This window comes from Rhyacophila brunnea, unplaced genomic scaffold (assembly GCF_057557595.1).
Source record: "Rhyacophila brunnea isolate RB1 unplaced genomic scaffold, BYU_Rbru_1.0 scaffold_17, whole genome shotgun sequence".
Classification (NCBI taxonomy): Eukaryota; Metazoa; Arthropoda; class Insecta; order Trichoptera; family Rhyacophilidae; genus Rhyacophila; species Rhyacophila brunnea.
Genome location: NW_028232827.1, coordinates 39,538,222 through 39,562,941, shown reverse-complemented (window position 1 = coordinate 39,562,941; position 24,720 = coordinate 39,538,222). Strand labels below are relative to the sequence as shown.

The following is a 24,720-nucleotide window of genomic DNA, read 5'->3' as shown; positions in this document are numbered from 1 at the left end:
GAACGCCCACTAGTGGGCGAAAGGGACCAGGTAGACTACCCCTGGTGTAAACTGTCAATTCATGGTGGAAACGCATTGTATTATTTGATTGATTATTTGTTTGATTAAATAAAACACAATTTTATAGTACTTATTCCGCTTTTTAAATTTAAATAAAATTTTGGACCAGTTTCGTCTTCCTTAAAGAGACATTATCAACCAACAATCAACAAATAATCAATCAAATATTATAATTATCTCTTAAAAGCAAACATCTGTAACTTCGTAAACCCATCAAAAGTATACAAAAAGAATGGTACAAATTTAATAATTTCCACACACAAATTAATTAAAATGATACAAATAAATCCGCATATGTCTAATTTTATTTTGCTTATATTATTTTTTGAACATACATAACTTGAAAATACCTCAGATGCACTGGCGGCTCCCTGCTTAGGTCATTCGGTCATTGACCTGCCATAATAAATACCTTACAATCGACATAATAATATTAATAATATGTGCAATGTCATATATAATAATATTAATAATAATCGGTGGATTTGAAATTATAGGGCGCGCGATATTGTGTCGACCCAGTCTATTGGGCTTTTTTTGTTTGGGCGATAATTCCCCGAACAAAAATATTGTGTTCGCCGGCAGTCTGAAAATTGACCCAAATTGAATATTTTTATAAAATTTTCTCTCTCGTTTCTCATACATAAGACAGAGATCGATATAACACAAAATACGAGATCGAAGCTTGTAACGGTGCGTGAATTACTGTAATATCGGCAATGCCCGAGTGTGAGACAAAAGATTTTTTCACCTAATTAAATGAAACAGAATGATAACACTGACTAGATAATTGGTCTCAAGACGCAACTGTGTATGCGGTTCGGATTCGTTGACAGGTTTTGACGAATGCCTTTGGTTATTTTAATCATATGTAAGGAGTTTTTGGTGTAGTTATTGCATATACACACAACGTTTGGTTTTTAGTGATTTATAACATTTTTGTGAAGCAGTTAGTACGCACGCAGTAGCAATTGAAGTCTGTGATACAATTATAATGGAAATGGAAGCACGATTCACATCCAACGATCATCTCATTATATCCGATTTGTTCAATAAAGAAAATTACGCTGATTTTAAAAATAATTTTTCCACACGTCAAGTAAATTTGGTAAAACTGTTAGAAGAAATAAACATAATCAAGTTAAAAAATGAATTATTGGTGTTTTATCAACGAGATGATTTGCATGGCGCTAATAGTGCAGTTTCTTTTCTACATTTTTTACTCAGCAATAATTTCAACGAAACATTTTCCGAGTCGATCAAAGTTCTCCAATTTATTTGCGTCATACCAATGACAACAGTTGAAAGTGAAAGATGTTTTTCCACTCTCAAAAGAATAAAAACCTTTCTACGCAATAGGGCCAGGATAGACTGACCGCTCTTGCAATGCTCAGTATTGAAAAAAAATATGTGGGAAAAATAGACAATTTTTATAATCGTGTGATTGATGATTTTTCAAAAAGCAAAGAAAGAAAAGTGGACCTAATTTACAAAAAATTATAACGCGTTGTGTGCAATTTCGGTTAACGATGGGTTGGCGTTATGAAAAACGGACATTTTTTGAAGGGTAAGTAGGTACCTACCTATAACAATTTCTAGCACTTATTCTATAATGTATAAAAAGTCAATTTGCAATACGTCTTTTCAGTATACAACGAAAAGGCAAATTAAAATAATATATTCAAAATTGACCTGCTAGCTTTTTCCGGATTAAGCCGCCAATGCTCAGATGTATACCCACTAGAAAAAACTATATTTGAAAAAAATACGAAACTCGACGGGTTTGAACCTGTATAACCATTGGTGTCGCGCCAATCTGTGCATTAACCAATTATACTACGAGCCTCCTATCTAATGACAATTTAAACTAGTAGGTCATAGACGAAATGCTTATCAAATTGCGTTATTATTGACTATAAATATAGTTTTTTCTAGTGGGTATCTGAGGTGTTTTCAAGTTATGTATGTTTAATATATGGAACGTTACATTCTCAAAATCTCATTTGAATAAAAGAAATGGTTTATTATCTCAGAGTAATGACATATAGAGAAGGCCTATTTTTAGGCAAAATGAAGCCGTGTTTCTAGCGGATAACGCGCAGTAGAACAACGATTTTAATATTATCAACCTTAACTATGAAACATTATACCATCGTGTTGCTTCTCAGTACGACTACCAAATTTAAACACAACATAGTTAACCATATGTTCTATTAAAATAACTAAAAATAATTACCACTAACTTTATATTTAACACAAAAACAATAAATTTCAGCAACACGTGCTCGCAGTTTTTAAATGCATGTAATCAGCCAAATCAATTTTTCCCAGCGACGTTTTCAAATTTTTAAATTTCAGCCGAAGAAATTCTATCTTACTCTAACGCATAGAGCAGTGATATAGATATAGCATGCCGAATGCTTACTCACTCGCACTTATGGTTAGTTTTTGTTCAGGCCATGTTTATTATATTATTTATATTGCAATAAACGGTTTATTGAATGATAAAAACAGGCAAATGGTTCTATTTGAAAATACAATATAAAAAGAAAATAATGTTCAAATACATTGTTTACCACAAATATTGAATTTAGCGGCCTCATACAAGTAGGTCATCCATTTCTATTTCCCTCACACTAAATCCCAAGGTAGACGTTTGCCACTTCAAGTAGACTCTCCCACCCCATCTTCCCTCGGGTCATGCGTTCTCCTTTTCCAGTGAATCATTCCTAGTACTCACAAATCTCTCTGTAGTCCATCGAAGTCATAGACTTCCCTCACTCCGTTTTCCTTCAGGGCCAATGGAAGAAACTGTGTCGGTGCTTGATCATCCATTCGTGTGGCCGACCGATTGCAGGTGTTGAGTTTTGATAAAACTAACGATATTAGGCTCATTAAAGAGCTCGTAGACCTCATGATTATAGCAACGGCGCCAGATGCCATTCTCACATCTGCAGCTCCTGGGAATCACTGACAGTAACGTTCACATCACTGAACCGTAGCGTAATATTGGTCTGATGCAAGCTGCCTATAGAGACCATTGTAGAACCTGTTGGCACTTATGATCCTTCTTTTAATTTTGTCGCCCATACTGTTAGTATTAACCATCATCATCATCATCAGAGGCGCGACAACCCGGTGTGGGTCCTGGCCTCCTACAACAGCTCCCTCCACCTGTCCCTATACAGTGTGGCCGCTTACCAATTTGGTACCCCCAGAATACGGCAGTCACTGGCAGATCCATCTAACCAGCGTATCTTTGGCCTCCCTCTTCTTCTACGTCCTATTGGATTGCTGGACATCACTCTCTTTGCCGGTTCATTCTCATTCATACGGTGCACATGACCTAGCCATTGCAGTCTCCCAATCTTAATTGATTGAACTGCGCTGCAATCTTCATACAGCCCGTAGAGCTCAGCATTATTCTTCTCCTCCAATTGGTGCCATCCCTGATCGGTCCATATATACGGCGGAGAATTTTTCTTTCAAATATGTTCAGGGCTCGTTCATTTCGCAGAGTTAATGTCCAGGTTTCCGATGCGTAGGTGAGCACTGGCTTTACAAGTGTCTTGTAAAGAGTGCTTTTAGTTCGGCGAGATAGTAAGCGGGACTTAAAATGTCTTAACCAAAGTAGCATTTATTCGCAGCATGATTCTCTTGTTGATTTCTTCTGTAATATCATTATGTCGAGTTACAAGAGATCCAAGGTATATGAAACTGTCGACCGTATCAAACTTTGGTGCGACTTGTCGTGGTGTGACATAGACAGGCATGTATTTAGTTTTTGCCTCGTTTATTTGTAAACCCATTCATTCAGTTTTAACCTGTGATCCAAAATAGATAAACTCGTCAACTGTCTCAAAGCATTTGTTATATAGACAAAAATATGGTATAGGTACTTTTGTAATAGGCTATTTATTTGATAAATAATACAATTTGGTTTGCAATAAAAATAATATATTTTCACAGTATGTAAAGTTTATATTTCTACATATTACAGTAAACAATAATTACAAAAGGGATACTGCTAGAGTTTGTAATTTCTAGACTTTTTTTCATTTCTTGAGATTCGAGAATTATTGAAATCAAGAATATTTTTTTTTCTCAAGAATGTGAGATTGGTTTTTTGATTTCTAATGAATTCTCGAGATAGGATCGACATTATTAGGAAATTACCTCTCTTGCTGAAATTTTTTTTACATATAAATTTAACAAATTCCGATCCAATTGAAAGTTGAGACTTTTTTTATGAATTATGAATCAATGATTTTACCAAGAAATTTAATTTTCTTCAGTTTTTTTTTAATTCTGACTGCGGTTGGCAACTTATCCTAGTGACAATTTCTCGGTTTCTCGAGAAATGAGAATTCACTAAATTTTGGAAAATTAATTTTATGGTATTTGAGATTGGCCTTTTCTGATTATTTCTCGATTACAATAACTAATGCATACTTAAGATATTTAATCAATAATGTTTCTCATGGGGCTGTAGATTTACGCATTTCTCACTCATCTCCCAAACTTTCTTGGCGAACTCTGCATCCTTAGCCTGGTCTGACATTACAGCTTTCTTGCTGTCTACAAAGTATTCTCCGGAAACCTCAGCAATCTCCGGGGCAACAGCGAGGTAAATTGTTGTCTGCGCTCCTTCCTCAGGTGTCTGTCAGAAAGTCATAACAAATTACGTCTCTCGACCAATTAAAAAAAGAATTCATTCATTTCTATCGAAAGAACAGAGGTTTTGATTAGAATACAACTATAATTCCAAAGTCACAACGGCTTTATCTCCATAGAGCTACCAACCGTTATGAATTTACATACGAAACTCCATATTTAGCACTGATGTGAGAAATAACATACAAAGCTCGGAGCAGTGGTGTCCGAAATTTGAAGATTTGAATGCTATGCAATTAACAATGCAATGTCCATGGCATATGCATGGTATGGAATGAATACCTATACCTATATCAATTATTGACCTCCACTATTTTCGGAATTATATCCGTATATGGCGTGAATATGTTAATATGTTTAAAAACATCAATTCTCAGGGCAGCTATTTGTACATTTGGCTTTATGTGGTAAATCAGAAATGTTTTTAAATTTTAGTTTGTTTGGAATTTGCAAATATTTTACTAAAATCTAAAAACATCCAAAAACGTATAATCTGATTTACCACAGAGTGCCAGGTGTACAAATAGCTACTCGGAGAATTTATGTTTTTAGACTTATCAGCATATTCACGCCGTACACGGATATATACTTAGGTAATATTTTTACATGAAAATATCTCACTCCACCACGAGTGAACGATGATCAAAAATATAAGTTTTTTTTATTATTAAAACAAAAATTTAACATTAAGACAGAAACACGCCACTGTCCAAATGATAGGCCTGGGCCACACCGAAGTGCTTCGCTTAGTGATAAGCTAGGTGCTATGCTTGTCTACTAAAAACACTACTGCCACATTGGACGCTACGTGCTTAGGTACAAATTCAGTTGACATTTGGGAGCGCTCAAGGCAACAACGACATCACTCTCAAAACTAACCAGAAAGCTACTTCTCACAGAGAATTTAAGTTAAAAATTTCGAAAGTCTCGAATTCGAACTTGTTGGGTACATAATGTCAATTCATCTAGATGTACTCTTGGAGAGTTTCAACTTCTCTACAAAGAATTTCGGAGATTTTTAGTTATTTCAGGATGAACCAGGAAACATTTGACTTATTGTTGGGCAAATTAAAAGGATGATAAACATCTCAGGTGTTCTATAACACCGAGGAACAACTTATTGTAACATTAACACTTTACGGTCCGGTCACGCCACATTGGCGTCCTTTGCAAGCCGAACGTTACGATCCGGTGACGCCTACGTGGCGTCCTCACATAGGCATATCTTTACTGTGAAAAATAAATATGAAATTTAATATTTGGTTGCAAGATCTATCGACAGATGGTTGAATGACATGTGCAAGAAGTAAAAGCATGATGGAAAAAAAATATTTCGGGGTTTTTACAGAGATGGCGGACGTAATACCATTCAGTATTTTTTTTGTACCTATACCATTTTTTGTATTAGTTACAATCCCATTTCTAGACGGCTGAATCACGAGACGTAAACAAAAACGGTAATAAACACTCAATGTTATATTCCAGTGTCGTCACTTCAACTTCGAAATTTAATTGTCGACCCTTTTCAGTGGTAGTCACCCATTTATGAACCTGCATTCTTTTTTTTTTAAATGAACGCGATTTTTCGCTATGAAATTGCATCCTATTTGATAATTTGTCATTAATGGTTTATTACCCATGAAACATCCACCCACCATGCTTCATCATCCATGATAGAAATCTTAACTTGAAAATGAGAATAGTTATAAATGTGAACTTGTATCGCGTTGTCATTTTCGTTCGCTTTTTTCGGGAGATTATTGCTTGTGTAACTGCATAAATAATAGCTATTATTATTTATATTGCACTAATTTCATTGAAAAAATAATTAATCTAAGTATATTTCAGCTAGGATATATATTTTTTATTAGTTTTATCTCCAAAAAAACTTTTTAAAATGGAGGACCATTCGTTTTTAAACAGAGGAAAACTATGCGGATTGTATGTCAGATATTCCCAGTGACTGAAGATATCGGAGATTTTAGTGTAATTTTCAATCACAATCAAATATTTCCGGGGATTTCCGCAACTAATAAACGTTTAAGAAGAAAGTGTAAAGTGTGTTCCTCACATAAACTTCGAAAAGAAACTATTTACATGTCCAAAGAGTGTAAAGTACCTCTACATCTACATATTGGTAATTGGTTTTCTTCGTATAATTTAAAAAAAAGTGTATTAGTTGTTAGTTCATTTTACATTCATAGTTTTATAAACTATTTCAAATAATTTCAGCTTTAGTGTGATAATAATTATTTCGTGCCTAGCCAGTTATCTAAAGGTATTATCCATAAGATTGAGTGTTAATTCAAATATTTTTGTGGAATGTAGATGTTTGTTTTACAATTCTATTGCTCATAGATTTTGTTATATGAATTTTTTACGCACGCCTCTGCACTGTTATTGGATTGTCTCGATTCCTACAATAATACCAAATTGTAATAAACGGTGGGAATGTATATGCGTGCATTTTATTTATTTGAATTTACTCGAAAATATGCACGCCACTGCACTGCCTCAGCCATAAAACCAATAAATCAGATTAGTGTTCGTTCGGGAATGAATGTGCATTTATTTTTAAACACTTCACAGTTTGTGTGAAGTGTTTGTTATTTTATTATATTTGATAATCAGAGATATGAGTGGTAGCGCTAAAAATGAATTGATACATATTCTATAGCGGTGTAAAACATTTTGTATTTGAATATTTTATTACATTTTTAAATTAAAAAATAATATATTGTGATTGCTTTATATCAATAGGCTGTTTCCTTTACATTATATTTAACAAATTGAACTAATCTAATAACATATAATAAACAATTTACGAAAATTTACAAATTATATACTTTACCTTTATGGAACGCGGGCCAGAGGTTGACAAGTGTTAAATAAATGACACAATTTGATGCATTGATATATTTTAAGTATTTTCTGAAAATTTTATTGAAATATATCAATAGGTTCAAAAGTTATATCATTTTTAACTTCGCGATCGAAATTTGTTGATTTTCATTAAAAAATACCGGATATTGGCGTAGGTTCTTCGCGAAAATTCGCGGACCGTATAGTGTTAAGGTAAGTAAGTGAAACAATTTTAAAAAGTATTTTATCTATTCTTAGTTTTTTTATTATGAACTCTTTTAATACTAGGTAGGTACAGTGATTTTTTTACATTATAGTTTATAGATTGTAGTATTGTTTCATTCGTTTTTTCGAATAATTGTTGCACTGCTCCTATTAAAACTTCCTCCATCTTGCAAAATCACTAGGTGACACAATAAAATTAACCAACACGTCTGTTCGCCGGGAGACTCACTAGGTGACTAATAATCACGTAGCGAGGCGCGAAACGTGCAGTGTGGCCATTGGGATAGTATAGTGTGCGTCCGTTCGCTAGGATATGTCACCTAGCTCGTAGTACTAAGCACCAAGCGAGGCACCTACCTGTGTGGCCTTAGCCTCAGTGTTTAGTGCCCTCACTCAGCAGACAGAATACTGGTAAATCTATATAAGATTTTCTAAAATATTTATAATTATGGCATTATGTAAGTACTTCTGAGTCGATAAAATTACTTGAGTGAATAATAGAGAAGATATTGTCACTTTATGAAATATTACGTTGCACTCTTGATGATGGTGTGAGAAACCAAATAATATCAAGACTTCCACATAATGATATTTTATGCACCGATTGGCAGTGAATATGTTGAAAAAGATATCAAAGTTTATTCACCTTATAAAAGACTTTGATCAGTCCGTGTAATGGAATCCTGAACCAGCCGGGGAGGTTTCTAAAAATCTCTGTCATTACTACTCCGGGATGATTTGAATTCGCTATGACTCCTGCAACAAAGAGAAACAGAATATTATAGACTTACCATGTAGATATCTTTGCAATGATCTGCAGATCTACAGGTCACCTTACACTATCGGGTACAGTAGGTGTCCTATACTATCACTACCTAACCCTAGCCCCTGCTTTCGTCCTTTACACAGCACTATAAAGTTTTAGCCATGAGAATATGGTAGTTAACCGTTAAAAATTTCAGCTATTGTCTCATTCAGCATCTATTGACCAAATGCTACTGATATATCAGGGATGGCGAACCTTTTTACTTAGCGTGCCAAAATTTTCCAAATAATATTTTTCGACTGTCTGACGTGCCAAGCAGTTAGTTTTACATGGCGAAAAAAAGTTTTTTAAAGTTTTCTAAAAAATAGTTTTTAAGAATTCTATTAAAAAAGTTTAAAAATTACAATTGAGTTCTTAATATTCTATCTTTCGCTGTATATCTAGCCGAAGGCATATCTTTTATTCTTTGAATATTTTTTTATTGTTTTCTAATTTCTCAAAGAGATTGTGGAAGCATTTAAACCACTCTTTTTTCATATTATATCACCACCAATGGTTATCCATTTTTAGAGATTATGTTTGAGGCAAAATAACAAGCAGTTATTATTTGAATGACTGCCAATAAATAATTTCATAAGGTTTGTTGATTGAACATTATCATTTTTAATTGCCCGATCCTAAGGACCGACCTATGAAATTGTATATTCACATTAAACGTCCATAATGATTATTCTTGAAAAAGATTTGCCTGCTATTTTTCATACATTCCGATTTGTCATTTTATGCATGAATTTCATCGTTTCTGTTTGCGCATAGATTGGTAAACATAATATAATGAAAAACCGAAGAAAATATGAATCACTATGTCGTCAATATTTTTTTAATATTATACATAAAAAAACACTTTTTAAATATATATAAATTTAGTAATTTCTTTTTTCATAAAAATAAAACATTCGAGTGCCATGCAAAATCATCTCGCGTGCCATGGTTCACCATCCCCGATATATATAATATAACAGAGACGAAGGGTGGAGGTAGGCCTGCAAAAGTAAATAAATAATAGTCAAAAAATACTCGTATATCTATGAAATATCTAAAATTATGCAATTAGGGCTTAATGAATTTACAAAAAAAAATTAACCAACAATACAATATGTATTTTTAATCCAACGAAAACTAAATAATTTGAATGAAAAAGTGTGTACAATTTTTTCGTATCGCCCAAAATATACCAAAACTATTATCGTTTGTTTTGGGCAGGGTTGAATTGATTTTTAATTACCAACTGATACCATCTGTAAATTGTAGTCTTAATTCAATAAAAATTGATATGTATGACTACTAAATTTTAATGTGCACTATTTATGGCAAATCCTAACAGCCTACCTCCACCCTTCGCCACTGATATATATATAGATATATATATAGTGACATCTATCGGCGAAAAGAAATAAAAACTTGTAAAGCGGTAATGCAGTTTACTGCATTGTTATTTTGTATTATAAGTGCCACTTGTGTTTTATCAGTTAATCATTAAATGTCAATCAAAATCAAGTCTGTGTATTAATTAATTATTCATCCACAATATCCCAAAAATGTAAATTTAATAACTAAAGAACTACCTACATAAATATATCTACATTAATGTAAATTAAAAAATGGTAGCTAACGTTACAGCTGTCTTCTAAAGCCTAGTGCAGTCCTACATATTACATCTGCCCACAAACAAACAATCTATAAAAACTGTATGGAAAATGCCTATGTTTTTATGTAGGAAGGAAAACATGTGCAAATATACTGACAAACAAGCAAGTGTAGACATGTATGCGGGAAATATTCTACTCTTTCATCCGAAGTATAATACCTACGTGTAGTCTCATGGACTTTTATCAAAACATGCAAATTTGGACTGTAAACAATATTTAATTTGATAGCAGTGTCTCCAGATGTTCGTACATGTTGAATCTCACACAAATGTTTGTGCACATGCGTTTTTCGTAGCAGCAAAGGTTTTCAAACAATTGTATAATTTGTTTACAGGAAGGTATACGTCAGAATCCGCAATGGACGAGGCATAACGTGTTCACTTATGATAGGGTCTCGGTCAGATAAATTCACATTGTATTTTAATGTGTGTTTGGACCCAGAGCATACCTATAGAGCAGGTTCTACCTAATAGTAGCTGACATCTATTTTTCATAAAAAAAATCTGTTAAGAAAACTCTTTGTATCTTGGAAACGTCGGTTTGTTGAGTAAATAAAAAATAGAAAATGTCGCCCTTTAGGCACTAGGCTATTAAAAACTGTGAAATATGTATATAAAAATAACATGTATATTTTATCCTAGTTGATGAGGAGTATTGCTAAAAATTTCGAAGGTTTGTCAGGTAATAAAAAATATCCTTCTTACCGGTTTCTTTCAGCCTTCGTGATATCTCATTAGCCGTGATGATGTTGTAAAGTTTACTATTGCAGTAGACCAATGTGCCACGATACGATTTTTCCATATTGAAATCTTCTAGATCAATTTTCGCAAACTTATGACCCATGGCTGACACCATCACGATTCTGCTAGGAGCCGATTCTTTAAGACGACCTGTAAGTTTTCAAAATAGTGTGCCAAGTAGGTCAAAATAAAGATTTTATAGTATTTTCCTGGACATTTCTTAAACGTCGTAAAAAATCTATTTGTATAATTATGTAATAATTGTCATGCCCTATTATTTCTTTATATTTATGTTAAATATTTGATGACCACATAAAGTAATTTTATTACATAAAAGAGTATTATTTTAAACCTCTTGATCTAATAATTGAGCTCATATGCGGAAAAGTAGCGTTATCCTGAAAACATTTCAGTTCATTGTTGTGGAGATACCCATTATCGAAAATATTTAATTCTCATGAATAAAGGTAGTTTGAGTAATTGAGAACACGTTTTACTAAACAAAAAAGCTTTATTGGATAAACCACCATGTTTATAATAAAATATACAGTAACAAATTTGACGTTGTTTTTCCATATTATATAAAATAATCATACAACTCTGATTTTGATGGTAACATCCTTTACCCATAGTATTTAAGTGAGTCACTTGAAGTGATTGTCTTCATCAGGAGGTCCATTTTCAACATTTTATTAGGATGAATTCCGATATATTAATAAGCAAACCAAACAAAATGTCTTCCATTTTCTTTGCATCCTGTTGGATTTTATATCCCATTTCCCAAATCTTGGAAAATAAATTATTTTGTTCAAAGGCTGAAAATATTGTATTGCACAATTTTTGACAGCACTTACCCACATACACCTAAGTATATTTTCTTGATAATCTTTCCGTTAAAAGTTTCATAACTTTGCCTACTATTCCTTTTTGACGTAATAATTAGTTTCATTAATGTGAATATCTGTGAACCCAAACGTGACAAGAGATCTGATATCAAGATACGAGGGTGGGTCAATAAGTCCTTAGAAAAGCCGACAGGTGGCGCGACTAGTACTGTAAGCGGTTTGTTTTCATGCAGCTGCACTACCGATTCAGTATGCTGCGAAGTTTCAATCAGATTGGTCGGGTTGTTGTGTTTCTCGTACATTTAAAAAAAAAAATTTGCTTGTTTACAAAAATGGAGAAAATTGAGTTTAGAGCTGTTATTAAACATTTTAATATAAAAGGGTTAACAGCAAAGGAAATAAAAAATGAGTTGGATTTAGTTCACGGCATATCTGCTCCTTCACTTGCAACTATTTATAACTGGTTAAATGAATTTAAACGTGGTCGTACATCAACAAAGGATGAACCACGCTCAGGTCGTCCTGTAGAGGTGACTACACCAGAAATGATCAATAAAATCCACGATATGGTGTTAAGTGACCGAAGATTAAAGTTGAGTGAGATAATTGAGGTTACAGGGATCTCAAAAGGTAGCGTCATTTCTATTTTACATGACAAATTGGGCATGAAAAAAATTTCTGCAAGATGGGTGCCGCGTTTGCTCACAGTCGACAATAAACGCAATAGGGTGGTGGCCTCTAAAGCCCTGTTGTCGCTCATGCAACGCAATCCGGATGAATTTTTTCGTCGCTTTGTGACTGTAGATGAAACATGGATACACCACTATACTCCCGAGACGAAAGAACAGTCAAAGCAGTGGATTGCGAAAGGCGAACCATGTCCAAAGAAGGCGAAAACCGTAAAATCAGCTGGTAAGGTTATGGCTACTGTATTTTGGGATGCACGTGGAATTATTTTCGTTGACTATTTGGAAAAAGGAAAAACAATAACAGGGGATTATTATGCATCTTTATTGGACCAGCTAAAAAACAAAATTGAAGAAAAACGGCCTCATTTAAACAGGAAAAAAATCCTCTTTCATCAGGACAATGCCCGTGTTCACACATGTTTACGATCAATGGCTAAAATTGAAGAATTGAAGTTCGAATTGGTCGACCACCCACCGTATTCGCCAGATTTAGCCCCCAGTGACTTTTTCCTTTTCCCAAACTTAAAAAAATGGCTAAGTGGACAACGTTTTTTTTCAAATGAAGAAGTCATCGATCGGACAAATGCTTATTTTGAGGACCTTCCGAAAACTTATTTTTCTGACGGTTTAAAAAAAATTGAGAAACGTCTAACCAAGTGTATTGAGCTCCAAGGAGATTATGTTAAGAAATAAAAAAAAAATACAAAAATAAAAACTGTTTTAATGCTTTTTTCTAAGGAATTATTGACCCACCCTCGTATTTCCAAAAATACTGATTACAAGCTATGTCCTTTACCATTCAAATAATGACGAAATATCCTACTAATTATGATTTCTTTATAATATTTATCGACATTAGAATGAGGTTGTATTTTTTTGAAATCCACCAAATTCTTCGCTCACTTTCATCAATATAGCCATCGGTAAATCCACTTCAAACATACGTTGAATTCTTGATTGTTTGAATTTTTACTTTATATTGTCAATTAATTTAAACAATAAACATTGTATACCTAATCGTAAATTCATTTTCAAATACATAATTTTGAAAATACTCATGAGAAAATATAGCCAATAGAAAATATCTTTTTGAAAAAAATAAGACACCCGGCAGGAATCGTACCTGTGTCTCTTGGGTATCGCGCCCTGTGCATTACTACTATGCTTCGACTGCCATGCTTAATTGCGACAAATTTTGACTATTAGCCTTTTTAATACCTGTTCATAAGTGCTCTCCAAATTGAGTTTCTTGGGTGTCTTACTTTTTTCAAAAAGATTTTTTCTATTGGCTATATTTTCTCATGAGTGTTTTCAAAATTTTGTATTTTCAATAATTAGAATGGTACATTCTTAAAATCTTGTGAATTATTCGTTGAATAAAAGAAATAATAATAGAAATCATTTTCAAATGTTGAGTCCAACGTAAGAAATACGATGTCTACTCCAGTTCGATATGACTTTTAATGGTTAAAAGCTAGTTATAAAAAAGACCAAAAGTATTTAAGATTCAGTGTTTTTATTATTCATGCAAAATTATAACGCACCATGTACCTACACTATTTGGATATTTAAAAGTGAATATGCTAACATATTTCCCCTAAAAAACTCCACTATTTTCACTACAAAATCTTATTGCGTCAGGATTATCAAAGACTCTGTATCCTCATGCTTATAGTGATGTCACCAGTGGCGAAGGGTGGAGGTAGGCTGTTAAGATCTGCCATAAATAGTGCACATTAAACTTTGTCAGTCATGCGTATTGTTTTCATTGCAATAAGACTACAATTTACAGAAGGTGCTGGTTAGTTTTTAAAATTCAATAAAACCCTGCAAAAACCAAACCATAATAGATAATAGTCAACAAATATTCGTCTATCTATAAAATATCTAAAATTATGCAATTAAATCATACATAACTTTATATATTTTATAGATAGAATAATATTTTTTATCTATTATGGTTTGGTTAGGCAGGGTTTAATGAATTTAAAAAAAAATGAACCAATAATATGTATTCTTAATCCAACGAAAACAAATAATTATGAATGAAAAAGTGTACTATCTGTAAAATTGTAATCTTCATTCAATAAAAACAAATACGTATGACTAACAAAGTTTAATGTACACTATTTATGGCGGATCTTACAGCCTACTTCCACCCTTCATTAGTGGATGTCACCATACCATCACATTACTATTTAACAATTTTGGAGTCACTATTGCAGTTGTAATACATAAATTAATGATTGAAGTAAAAAGACATGTTTCGGATTACCTAATAGAAGGTTTGTGAGTAGAAACGGTCCAAAGTGATTGATCTGTAAGCCGAGTTGTAAACCATCTTCTGATTTGACATTGTCCAGCCCAGCAGCACCGGCATTGTTGATCAGAATATCAATTTTCCTCTCAGTGTCTAATATATCTTTGGCAAACTCTCTCACTGATGTAAGTGATGCAAAATCAATTTTTTTTGTCTGCAAAATCAAACACATTATAATATAAGAAATTATCGAAATTCTACATCAATCAACATTACGAGTAAATGACAAATTAAATCTTGTTCTTAATATTATAATAAGGATCAGCATATATTTTTTTTAAAGGGTCTAAAGCAGGGGTAGTCAACCTTTTTATACCTACCGCCCACTTTTTTATCTCTGTTAGTAGTAAATTTTCGAACCGCCCAGCGGTTCCGGAGTAATGGTAATTTATAAAGTAGGGAAGTAACTTCACTTTACAAATTTTAAAGACGAGTTACAGCAAGTTAAAGCATCTTGATTCATTCTGGGACGAGGCTCTTTTGTTTGCGGTCGCACTGTCGCACTATAGCGTCATTTAGTTTCACTTACGTAACGTTATCTAACCTTATGCGAGGGCGATACAAATAGTATATTTTCTGACACTTAATTTGTCACGGGGAATTTTATGAAAACATGATGAAAATCTTTTTAAAACCCCTTCCGCCCACCATGAAAGCTGGAACACCCACTAGTGGGCGGTAGGGACCGGGTTGACTAACCCTGATCTAAAGGTTCATTTAGACATGGGGTGGCCAACCTTTTGTTTACCATGCGCCAATTTTTTTCACAGACGAGTTCAGATCATACAACTCAAGCACCTTTTCTACCTTCTTACGTTCACGGTTGGGGTTGTACAATAGGGATAGAGGTAGGATCTGCTTCGCTTAGGGGAGGAAAAGGCATAATTCAATCAAGCAATTAAATTAATTAATTTATGCCAGTTCAAAAAATACACATTTATTGGAGCACCAATCTACAATAGTAAGAAATGATCTCTTGGGCGAGAGGGTGATCGCTGTCATGGACTCCGCTGATGGTGCTACAGCTGCCAGAGAGTCTCGTTTGGTGAAGATAACTCTGGACCACAGTTGTTAGATGTGATGAGAGAGAGAGAGAGAGAGAGAGAGCTCTGAGTGGGATGGAGCACTGAGAGGTTTTGAGCGTTTGGATTTCGCTGGTCTTTCAATGTTTGGTGTTAAATTTGTTACTGAGAGCAGCAGACAATTCATCAAATTTGAATCAGCTATTTGCTTTTAATCAATTTCATGGTTGAAAATGCTTGTTCATATCTGTATGTCGATCCAAAGCGACATATGTATATAACTTTTTGTAAATTTTCTTAGCTCTGGGATATGTTCACAGGGTAATGTCAGAAGCATTTTGATCTGGAAAATCTCATCAAATTTCATTTTCAATAATGAATTCGTTTTTAAATCAATCAGTTCCATTTGCATGTTACTAGGCATCTGCATTACATTTTGTTCACTAAGTGAAAATTCGAGCGAGCATGCAGTTTTCTTCTTTAGCAAAATCATGAAAACGACTTTCAAATGACCCTTGCAATATCTTGATTTTTTCAATTTATTTGGTCAAATTGATATTATCCGCAGCACATTCATTCTGCTCTTTCAAGAGTCTCACTCACGCTCTCACTCTCTCTCTCTCTCTCTCTCTAATACACACACAAATACTGTTCACATCCTACAATAATAAACTGTCAAAAAAATGGGACGAACTGATGAGTAAGAAGGCTGTTGCATGACTTGAACTGAGGACTCAGGTGTTGAAAATATGAAGATGGATACAGTTATAGCGCCTTCTTCAAAACAATAAGTAGGTATGCGCAAAGATGCAATGCGCCAGTTGTAATCATCCAATGCACCACGGTTTGGCCACCACTGATTTAGACCAAACGAACAAAAACATAGAGCGAGAGCTAGAGCATTCTGTTTTGCCCGCCAGGTGTGAGCACCTACTGAACAAAACCCACAAAAGAAGTTTAAACTAAAAGAGCTCTTTCTGTGTTTTTGTTCATTTGGTTTAAACTATCACATTTGTTGGTTCGCGAGTGCACGACTTAGTCGCGTTTTTGGCTGGTCAATTTTTATTTCCATGCAACATGTAGCAATACGCAGAAGTGATGTAATATTTTGTAATCGTATACGTATGTTTGGCAACAAGCGAAGAACACTTTGATGAAACCGCTCCACCAGCTAGCGCAATGCACTGTGCTCTCGGTCTAGCATGCGCTTAGATCAAGCGAACAAGCATTTTTAGAGTATTCTAGCTAAATGCAGCGAATCTCCGTTGAATCCAAAAGAATGCTCGCTGTTGCAGAGTTGCAGAGGAAATCAGAAAAGATTTCGCAAATATCTCAATGACTTAACTTCATCTACAAAAAGTATTTTTGAATGCTCCATTGCGTATACAGACTTCCTAAATTTGCCATTACCCCCGGAATCAATAATTACAGAATGGGGTACTGGTTGAAAGCAGTTTTGTTTTATGCCGAGCATTTTGAGGCCATAAAAGAGGTAGTTGGTGAATTTGACAGTTCCTTTGCACTGGCGATTGCATCATGACAGCTGGCATTCCAAGACTCTTCATTTAAGAAGAATATATCTCTCATTAAAATGTACTTCAGTGATATTCCCGACTTTCTTGAAAAAATCTTCCTCTGTACAGTTCGTTCGCAATTATAGAGAAAATGGTGGAATTAGTCCACACACGTCTTCCGGACTCATTCTCAGAAAAGAGAAACAATCTAGGTCTTGACGCAATTAAACAAATAAATGCGTACATTAATACTACAGATCAAAGCTTGCCTCGCTATATTTCTGCAAACATATCAGCAAATTTAAAATTTTGCCGGTGGTTTGTTTAGTACACATAAAGCAGTCATTTTCGGCCTACAAATTAATATTAACTGACAAAAATGTCCTAAGTTTCAAATTGAAAATTTAGAGAAGTGTATTGCGGTAGGATCGTCATAAAAACTATAATTGATTGTGTAAATTTATGTCAGAGCTTTTATTTTGTATGTACCTGAACAACAATACTTTAGGTAGTTTCCTAAATTTCAATGTGAATTAAAACAATGAAAATTTGATCTCACACCAAGTTGTTTCTTTGAGTTTAAAGCCGCGTTGACACGATCCGTGTACACTCGGACCGAGCGCACTCGTTCGAGACAGCTTCATACTAATTACTCCTATATGAGCCAGCTCGGAAGAGTAGAACGTAGTCCGAGTAGCTCGTATAGGAGCAATTAGTAGGAAGCTGTCTCGTACGAGTGCGCTCAGTTTGATTGTGTTCGGATCGTGTCAACGCGGCTTAACAGTTAATGTATTAATAGAGGGTAACCTCCGAGGAAGAGCATCAGCGCGTTGGAGCGATCATGTGAAGGAGCTTACCGGGGCAGCCTTCACTCTGCCCAGAGAGAAACAGGGGACCATGAGGGTGGAGTCTTGGGTTACTGAAAAGGAGACTGCATTTCAGGGTGGTCACAATCCTCAGCCACGAGGGAAAGACCAAGATTAATAGTGTGCAATGAAAAAATAGATATTGAACATACCACGACTTCATTGTTTCCAGTTTCTGAAATGATGGCGTCTTTAGCTAGACCAGCCTTAGTCATGTCACGGCAAGCCAAAATAACTCTAGCGCCGCGCTGTGCAAAATCTTTGGCTGTTTCATATCCAATTCCTAAAATAAATAAATTATAAATATCAAATCAGTTTTAGTTATATCCTGAAAAGATTTACTCCTATGGTAACAATTTGACTATAACTGAGGAATTCATCAAAATCATATTTCCATTGTTCGTGTTTTTTATTACCTATTGCTACATAATCATCATCACCCGGGGTAGATCCACTGGTGGATAAAAGTGTACCGTAGCTTTTTGCACTCTATTTGGTCCCTAGCTCTTCGCTATCACGTACATTCATCTAACTTGATTTCATCGATATAGCATGTTTTAGTGACCCTTTTATACCACTGTGTGAATGTACTTGCCTACCACTTTTCCACCCATCGTCCGTCATATATTATATCCATCCCATTATCATTTCATTAGCTTGGCACAATACCTCCTCATGTACAATGAGCCGTTTTTTTTTAAATACTCCGATGCAAGAACATATAGAAGTGGGAAAGTAGAAAAAACGAAGAACGAAAGAAGAAATAGTAGTAAAGAATATATACTTGAAGATAAATGCCTCCAAAACAAAGGTTGCCATAAAATGCTTTACAGACTTAAAAGCAATAGACTTGTAAATCAAAAATTACATATATCTTGCACAACAAAATAATGTAATAGATGATCCAGGTTGGGATGGAATTCATTTGGACATATAAATAAAATATTCAAGAGTAACCTCGCACTATACCTGAAGCATAAATTGTTTAACCAGTGTTTTACCTGTACTTATTGTATGGGAGCAAAACATGGTGTTCATATTAAGCATACTGTGCAGGGTTCGAATAAGATATGAATGGTTAAGGGAAAGAATAAAGACCCCGATGTGGAAATGGGTAAACCACATTGTTCAAAGAATAGATCATCGTTAGACAAATCTTATCATTCAGTGGTTCCCAAGGAATAGGACAGACATAAAGGGCCACCAAAAGCCGGCAATATTGATGAGTGAATCAAGTTTAGTGGACGTCAGATACATTGTAAAGAAAAGGTAAGGACCAAAACGAATTGTTACAGCAAGGAGAAGCAGTCATCCAGCAATGGATCGAGAGTGGCTGAGGACGAGTGAATGATCATACATACATAATGAATTAATGGATAACGCACAATCAATGCAATTTCCCTACGTATATTTATAATATTGAGTGATTCTCCAAAATTGTTATCAAGTAATTTTTGTTATCATTCTGAACTTTGTACTTGTCGATTACTAATTATTAAATACCATTTCCATTGTGAAAAACTATCGAAATTTTATCCAGCGTAGGTCGATTTGATTATTTTCATAAAATACTTTGAATCTTTAATAGTTCTAAACAAATTTTGTAGTACTTAAATACTTCAAAACTCACCTGTATTGGCACCTGTAACTATAGCTGTTTTGCCATTAAGGCGAATAGATTTATCGCATTTTTCAGAAGACATCTTCAAATAAAGTTTAATAAAAGCTAAACCTCCACCTAACCCAATTACTGTGCCATAAAATGAAGGAGTTAATAACAAAGACGATATTGATAACATTTTAACATTTCAAAACAGTCTGTCAACTTGTCTTGTCAAGAGGTCAAGTTGTTTATCTACAAAAGTGGCCATGACAAAAAATTTAAACGGCTGTTTTCCAAACAGTTATCAGTGTTCATCAGTGTTGCCATATTTTGAAAGTGGAATTATAGTACAGAGCCTCCAAAATTATAGTATTTGGGGATAAAATATAGCACCTACGCGTTGTCATCTGTTGAAAATGTATAGGTTTTTTGTTTCTCAGAAAAAAAAAAAAGGAGAATTTAGTAGAATGTGTAAATATTTCACCGCGGACGGCAGGTTCCCGATTTTTCATAGTCGGCTCGTTTTTTTTAGGAAAAATATTTTGCTGCGGGCCGCAGGTTCCCCATTTTTCATGGTCGGTCCCAGTCTTTCAATCTCTTTGGTCGGTCCCCATTTTTCATAGTCGGCTCGTTTTTCTTAGGAATAAATATTTCGCCGCGGGCCGCAGTTTTCAAAGACGACTCGATTGCGAAATGGCAAATGCGAAATTATAGTACTTTTATATTAAATTATAGTACGATATTCAAAATTATAGTATTTTGGGCGTACTATACCTATTTTATATCGTACATAGTACGCGGACCAAAATTATAGTACAAATACTATAATTATAGTATGGTTGGCAACACTGGTGTTCATCCAAATAGACGTATCGTATGAGCTCATGGAACGTGCCTAGATCAGTGTTGCCATATTTTCTATGCTGATTATAGTACGGAGGGGTAAAAATTATAGTATTTCTGTAAAAAATATAGTACAAGAACATTTTTCGGCTCGAATCGTTTAAAATTATAGTATTTTGGCATATTTGGCGTAAAATTATAGTATTTTACATTTTTTGCAGAATCAAAATTATAGTATTGTACTATAAGTATAGTACGGTTGGCAACACTGACCTAGACGTACATGAACGACTTCAAAAAAAATTGAATTCCAGGAGAATGTACCTCTATATTTATGTATTTTAAAAAGCAGCCCTTTGTACTATTTGTACCTACTTACTACCGCTTTTTAGGTTTTCATAAGTCGGTAGGTAGGTACCTAATAAACAACATAATATTATTATGTTCATTAATTAGAGAAAGTAAAAATATAGAATTGGTGGGTATGCAACGGAAATCAGTCAAAAAAATATGAAATAGATACCTACCTACCTATAAATATTATTTTTTTTATTTTTGATATTACAAGGTTGAAAAAACTGTTGCATTTTCTTATGGCTGTCCTCGGCAAACATCGTCTTCTTCTTCTTTGGCCATATCCGCCCCTTAACTGGAGCATATGGACACCACGCGGCGCCTCCAATAATCTCTGTCGCTCGCCAGTCTTCTTGCTTCGTTCCGTCAAACCAGCATCCCGTAGCTCCCGTAGTATTTAGCGGCCTTCCAGGACGCCGGAATCTAGTCGGCTTGAAGAACAGGCAAGCCAGGCTGAAGTTCTCTTCTGGCATCCGCAGCACGTGGCCGAGCCAGGTCCAACGTCGCCTCTTCACTTTCAGCGTGATGAGAGGCTGCTTGGTGCGTTCTCTTATCTCCTCGTTGCTCCTAAAGTCATACCCACCGCACACCCTGTATTCGTCGCAAACATCTGTTTTCGAAGCTTTGCTCTGAGCCTTCGTAAGATGCCATGATTCGCTACCGTAAAGCAGCACCGTCAGAATGCAAGCGTCGAATAGGCGGCATTTGGTTTTGACCAAGTACAATCGTGAGTCCCAGCCATTCCGCATCGAGGTGAATGTTGCTCCAGTCATTACCATTCGGATAGCGAGCTCTTTCTGCAAAATGCCATCTCCCGTGATGTGTACCCCCAGGTACTTAAGGCAAATATCGTACCTAGATAATATTACATAATTTATATTATTCGCTATTGATTCTGAAGTCCCTTGAGATGTTGATCGTATTTTTTACCTTGTGTTCTTCTGTGCTGGCCCTTTTTACCATCTTTTCTTCTCGATTATTTATTTCTCTCTGGTTGCTCATCTTGTTTGCAGGCTGGCAGGATTGATGCTTCCGTTGGTGGCGTCCTTTTTTGTCTCTGCTATTCATAGTTGATTAATTTTTTTCTTTGTTCACAAGCGAAAAAATTGTGTCTTACGAAAGTACAGTAAAATTTTGAATTTGTGGATTAAAATGAAGTATAATGAAGACAGCGACGTCGCAGAAGGACTGGCGATGGAAACCGACTCTAATGAGTCGGAATTACTGATGGAGGACCCCGTGTGTGTCAGTTAACTGAGGGCGTCAGTTATGTCGCTGGACCATAAGGTATCGCAAATCTTTTCAATGTTGACTCAACAGGGTCTACCTGCAGTGGTACCTACTCTGCAGAAGCCGACGGTAAACATCGACTCTCCGGTAAGTTTTTTACGGCCGCCCGCAAGTTCCGAACCAGCGGAAAAACCCAACAGGATTCCGTTGCCTGTATTTAGTGTCATACCTAGTACAGGAGCCTGCTGTTCCGACGCCAGACAAAGCTCGAGTAGCGGAACTTACCAAGCTCCAGCTTTTTGACACAGATAATTGGGCGGGGGTTCGCTATGCTGAAACCCAAAAACAGTATTTGGCGGCCCCATCCTTCGTTGAGTTGGGACGATGAATTAGGCCCCTACGATCGTTCATCGCAAACCATTCATCTGATGGAGCGTACGATCGCCGGCCTCCAAAATGCGATGCTCGCACGAAAGGAGTGCATTCTGGACTCGTTACAACGAGTGGTCGATTCTGTCAGCGACCGCACCATTGGTACGGTTCTTTTTGAGACGGTCGTAAAGGAGTTCGGGAACTCGTCAGCACTCAACAAAGTGTCTGAGGGCGTCACCCGAATCCTTTGTGGAAAACGGGCAGAGTTGATTCAGACGAGGCGGCAGAAAATCCTCTCGGTAATAAAAGACACCTTTACGCGAGAGGCTCTTACCAAGATCCCACCTAGCGCCGAACACATCTTCAACAAAGATCAACTGGCGGTTTTCTTAGAGAGAGGTGGGGATTGCGAGAAGGTCTTCGATCAGACCCCTAAAGTGGTTGACCAGGGCAGGGTGGGGAGTCAACCAGGTGGACACAAGGACACCTTTCGGAGGTAGGGATACACGAGGAAGATGTCAGACCAGGTTAGGGGCGGCTTGCCGAGAGGCCCACGCCCATCCAACCGAGGTTTTCCCAGAGGCAAATACCGACGTTTACAACGTACTAGCGCTCAATTATCAAGAAGCCACCCTCACCAAACAACATCGATTTCACCACAAGCTCAAGAGGACATCATGTGGTGGATTCGAGCGGTGGGCTCCTAAGGAAAGATTCACAGGGCAACCTACAATCATTATCTCACCACTCCAACCGAAAGGAGCTGTATGCAGTACTCTCAGCCATACAACTCCGGGAGCAAACGCCCAGAGGATCAGAACTACTCCTACAAACCGACAACAAAACAGTGGTGGCCTACATCAACAACGAAGGGGGCACAAAGTCCGCAACCCTACTAAGTTTTTGCCGACAGATTCTGAAAATCACCAACCAGGCCAGTATATCATTGACTGCACAGTACCTTCCAGGCAAATACAACTGCGTGGCAGACCATATCTCACGCAGCAAAATTATCCCAGAATGGCACGTAGTTATGGCGGCTACAACTCCCCTATTTCAAAGATGGGGACTCCCAGACGTAGACCTGTTCGCGTCCAACACAGCCCATGTTGTCACAACGTATGTCTCACGAAATCCGAACGATGCCTTCAGTCGACAGTGAGACTTCAAACTAGCCTGGATATTCCCGCCACCGAATCTAATTCCACAAGTATTGGCACACCTGAACACGGCAAAGGGAAAATATTTACTAGTGGCCCCATGGTGGAAGAAGTGTTTTGGGAGCGCAGACCTACAGCAGAGATCACTGGAACCCCCCTACCCGATCCCGCACTTAGAGTCATTTCTAGTGGACACGGTGACAAACCATCCACCTCCACACATCCGGGACCTATCACTCCAGTTATGGATAATTTCAGGTGGGCAGAGTTAGTTTCTAGCTGATCCGTAGAAAACAGGTCACTTCTCACTTCCAGCTAGCGACTATCCACTTTGAAGACCTACAAACCTGCATGGGACAAATGGAAGACATGGTGCATGGCCAACATGATAAGCTATAATACCCCCGAGCCAAAGTGGCTAGATACCTGGGTCACTTATACAATAAGGAAGGTCTTTCATATAACACTATTCTTGTACATAAGTCAGCCATAGCTATCTTTTGCAAACCTATGATCAGTAAAGACATCAGCAGTAACATAGTAGTGCGTCATATTATGTTAAAAGCCATATCCACCCGCAAGATTAAACCTACAAAATCACCGGTTTGGGATCCAAAAATAGTCGTGGACTACCTCAAGAAAACAACACCACTAGTATACAACCTATATGAAGTTTCACGCAGAACAGCTATATTATTATTACTCGCATTGGGACGACGGGTTCATGGCCTTACCCTACTCAGTGTAGCGGATAATGGCCTAGTCCAGGGGTCGGCAAACTCATTAGTCAACAGAGCCAAATATCAGCAGTACAACGATTGAGATTTCTTTTGAGAGCCAAATTTCTTAACCTTACTATATAGGTA

General features: G+C 36.1%; 1 protein-coding gene across 1 annotated transcript; it reads right to left on the bottom strand.

Moving 5' to 3' along the window:
- Positions 1–3,954: 3,954 nt before the first annotated feature.
- On the bottom strand, positions 3,955–20,131 carry LOC147074069 (retinol dehydrogenase 11-like). Its single transcript, XM_085944218.1, has 6 exons — positions 19,923–20,131; positions 18,445–18,575; positions 14,846–15,044; positions 11,001–11,186; positions 8,468–8,577; positions 3,955–4,720 (listed from the first exon to the last, which is right to left on the bottom strand). The coding sequence occupies exons 1-6, from the start codon at positions 20,089–20,091 to the stop codon at positions 4,526–4,528; spliced, it is 990 nt and encodes a 329-aa protein (XP_085800344.1). The 5' UTR covers positions 20,092–20,131; the 3' UTR covers positions 3,955–4,525.
- Positions 20,132–24,720: the final 4,589 nt, after the last annotated feature.

Excerpts from the sequence above, each read along its gene's own strand:
- LOC147074069 (XM_085944218.1), bottom strand. The coding sequence starts at position 20,091 with ATGTTATCAATATCGTCTTTGTTATTAACTCCTTCATTTTATGGCACA. Across the intron at positions 18,576-19,922 it reads AGTTACAGGTGCCAATACAG|GAATTGGATATGAAACAGCC; the intron begins GTGAGTTTTGAA and ends TATTTATTTTAG. Across the intron at positions 15,045-18,444 it reads CTGGAAACAATGAAGTCGTG|ACAAAAAAAATTGATTTTGC; the intron begins GTATGTTCAATA and ends TTGATTTTGCAG.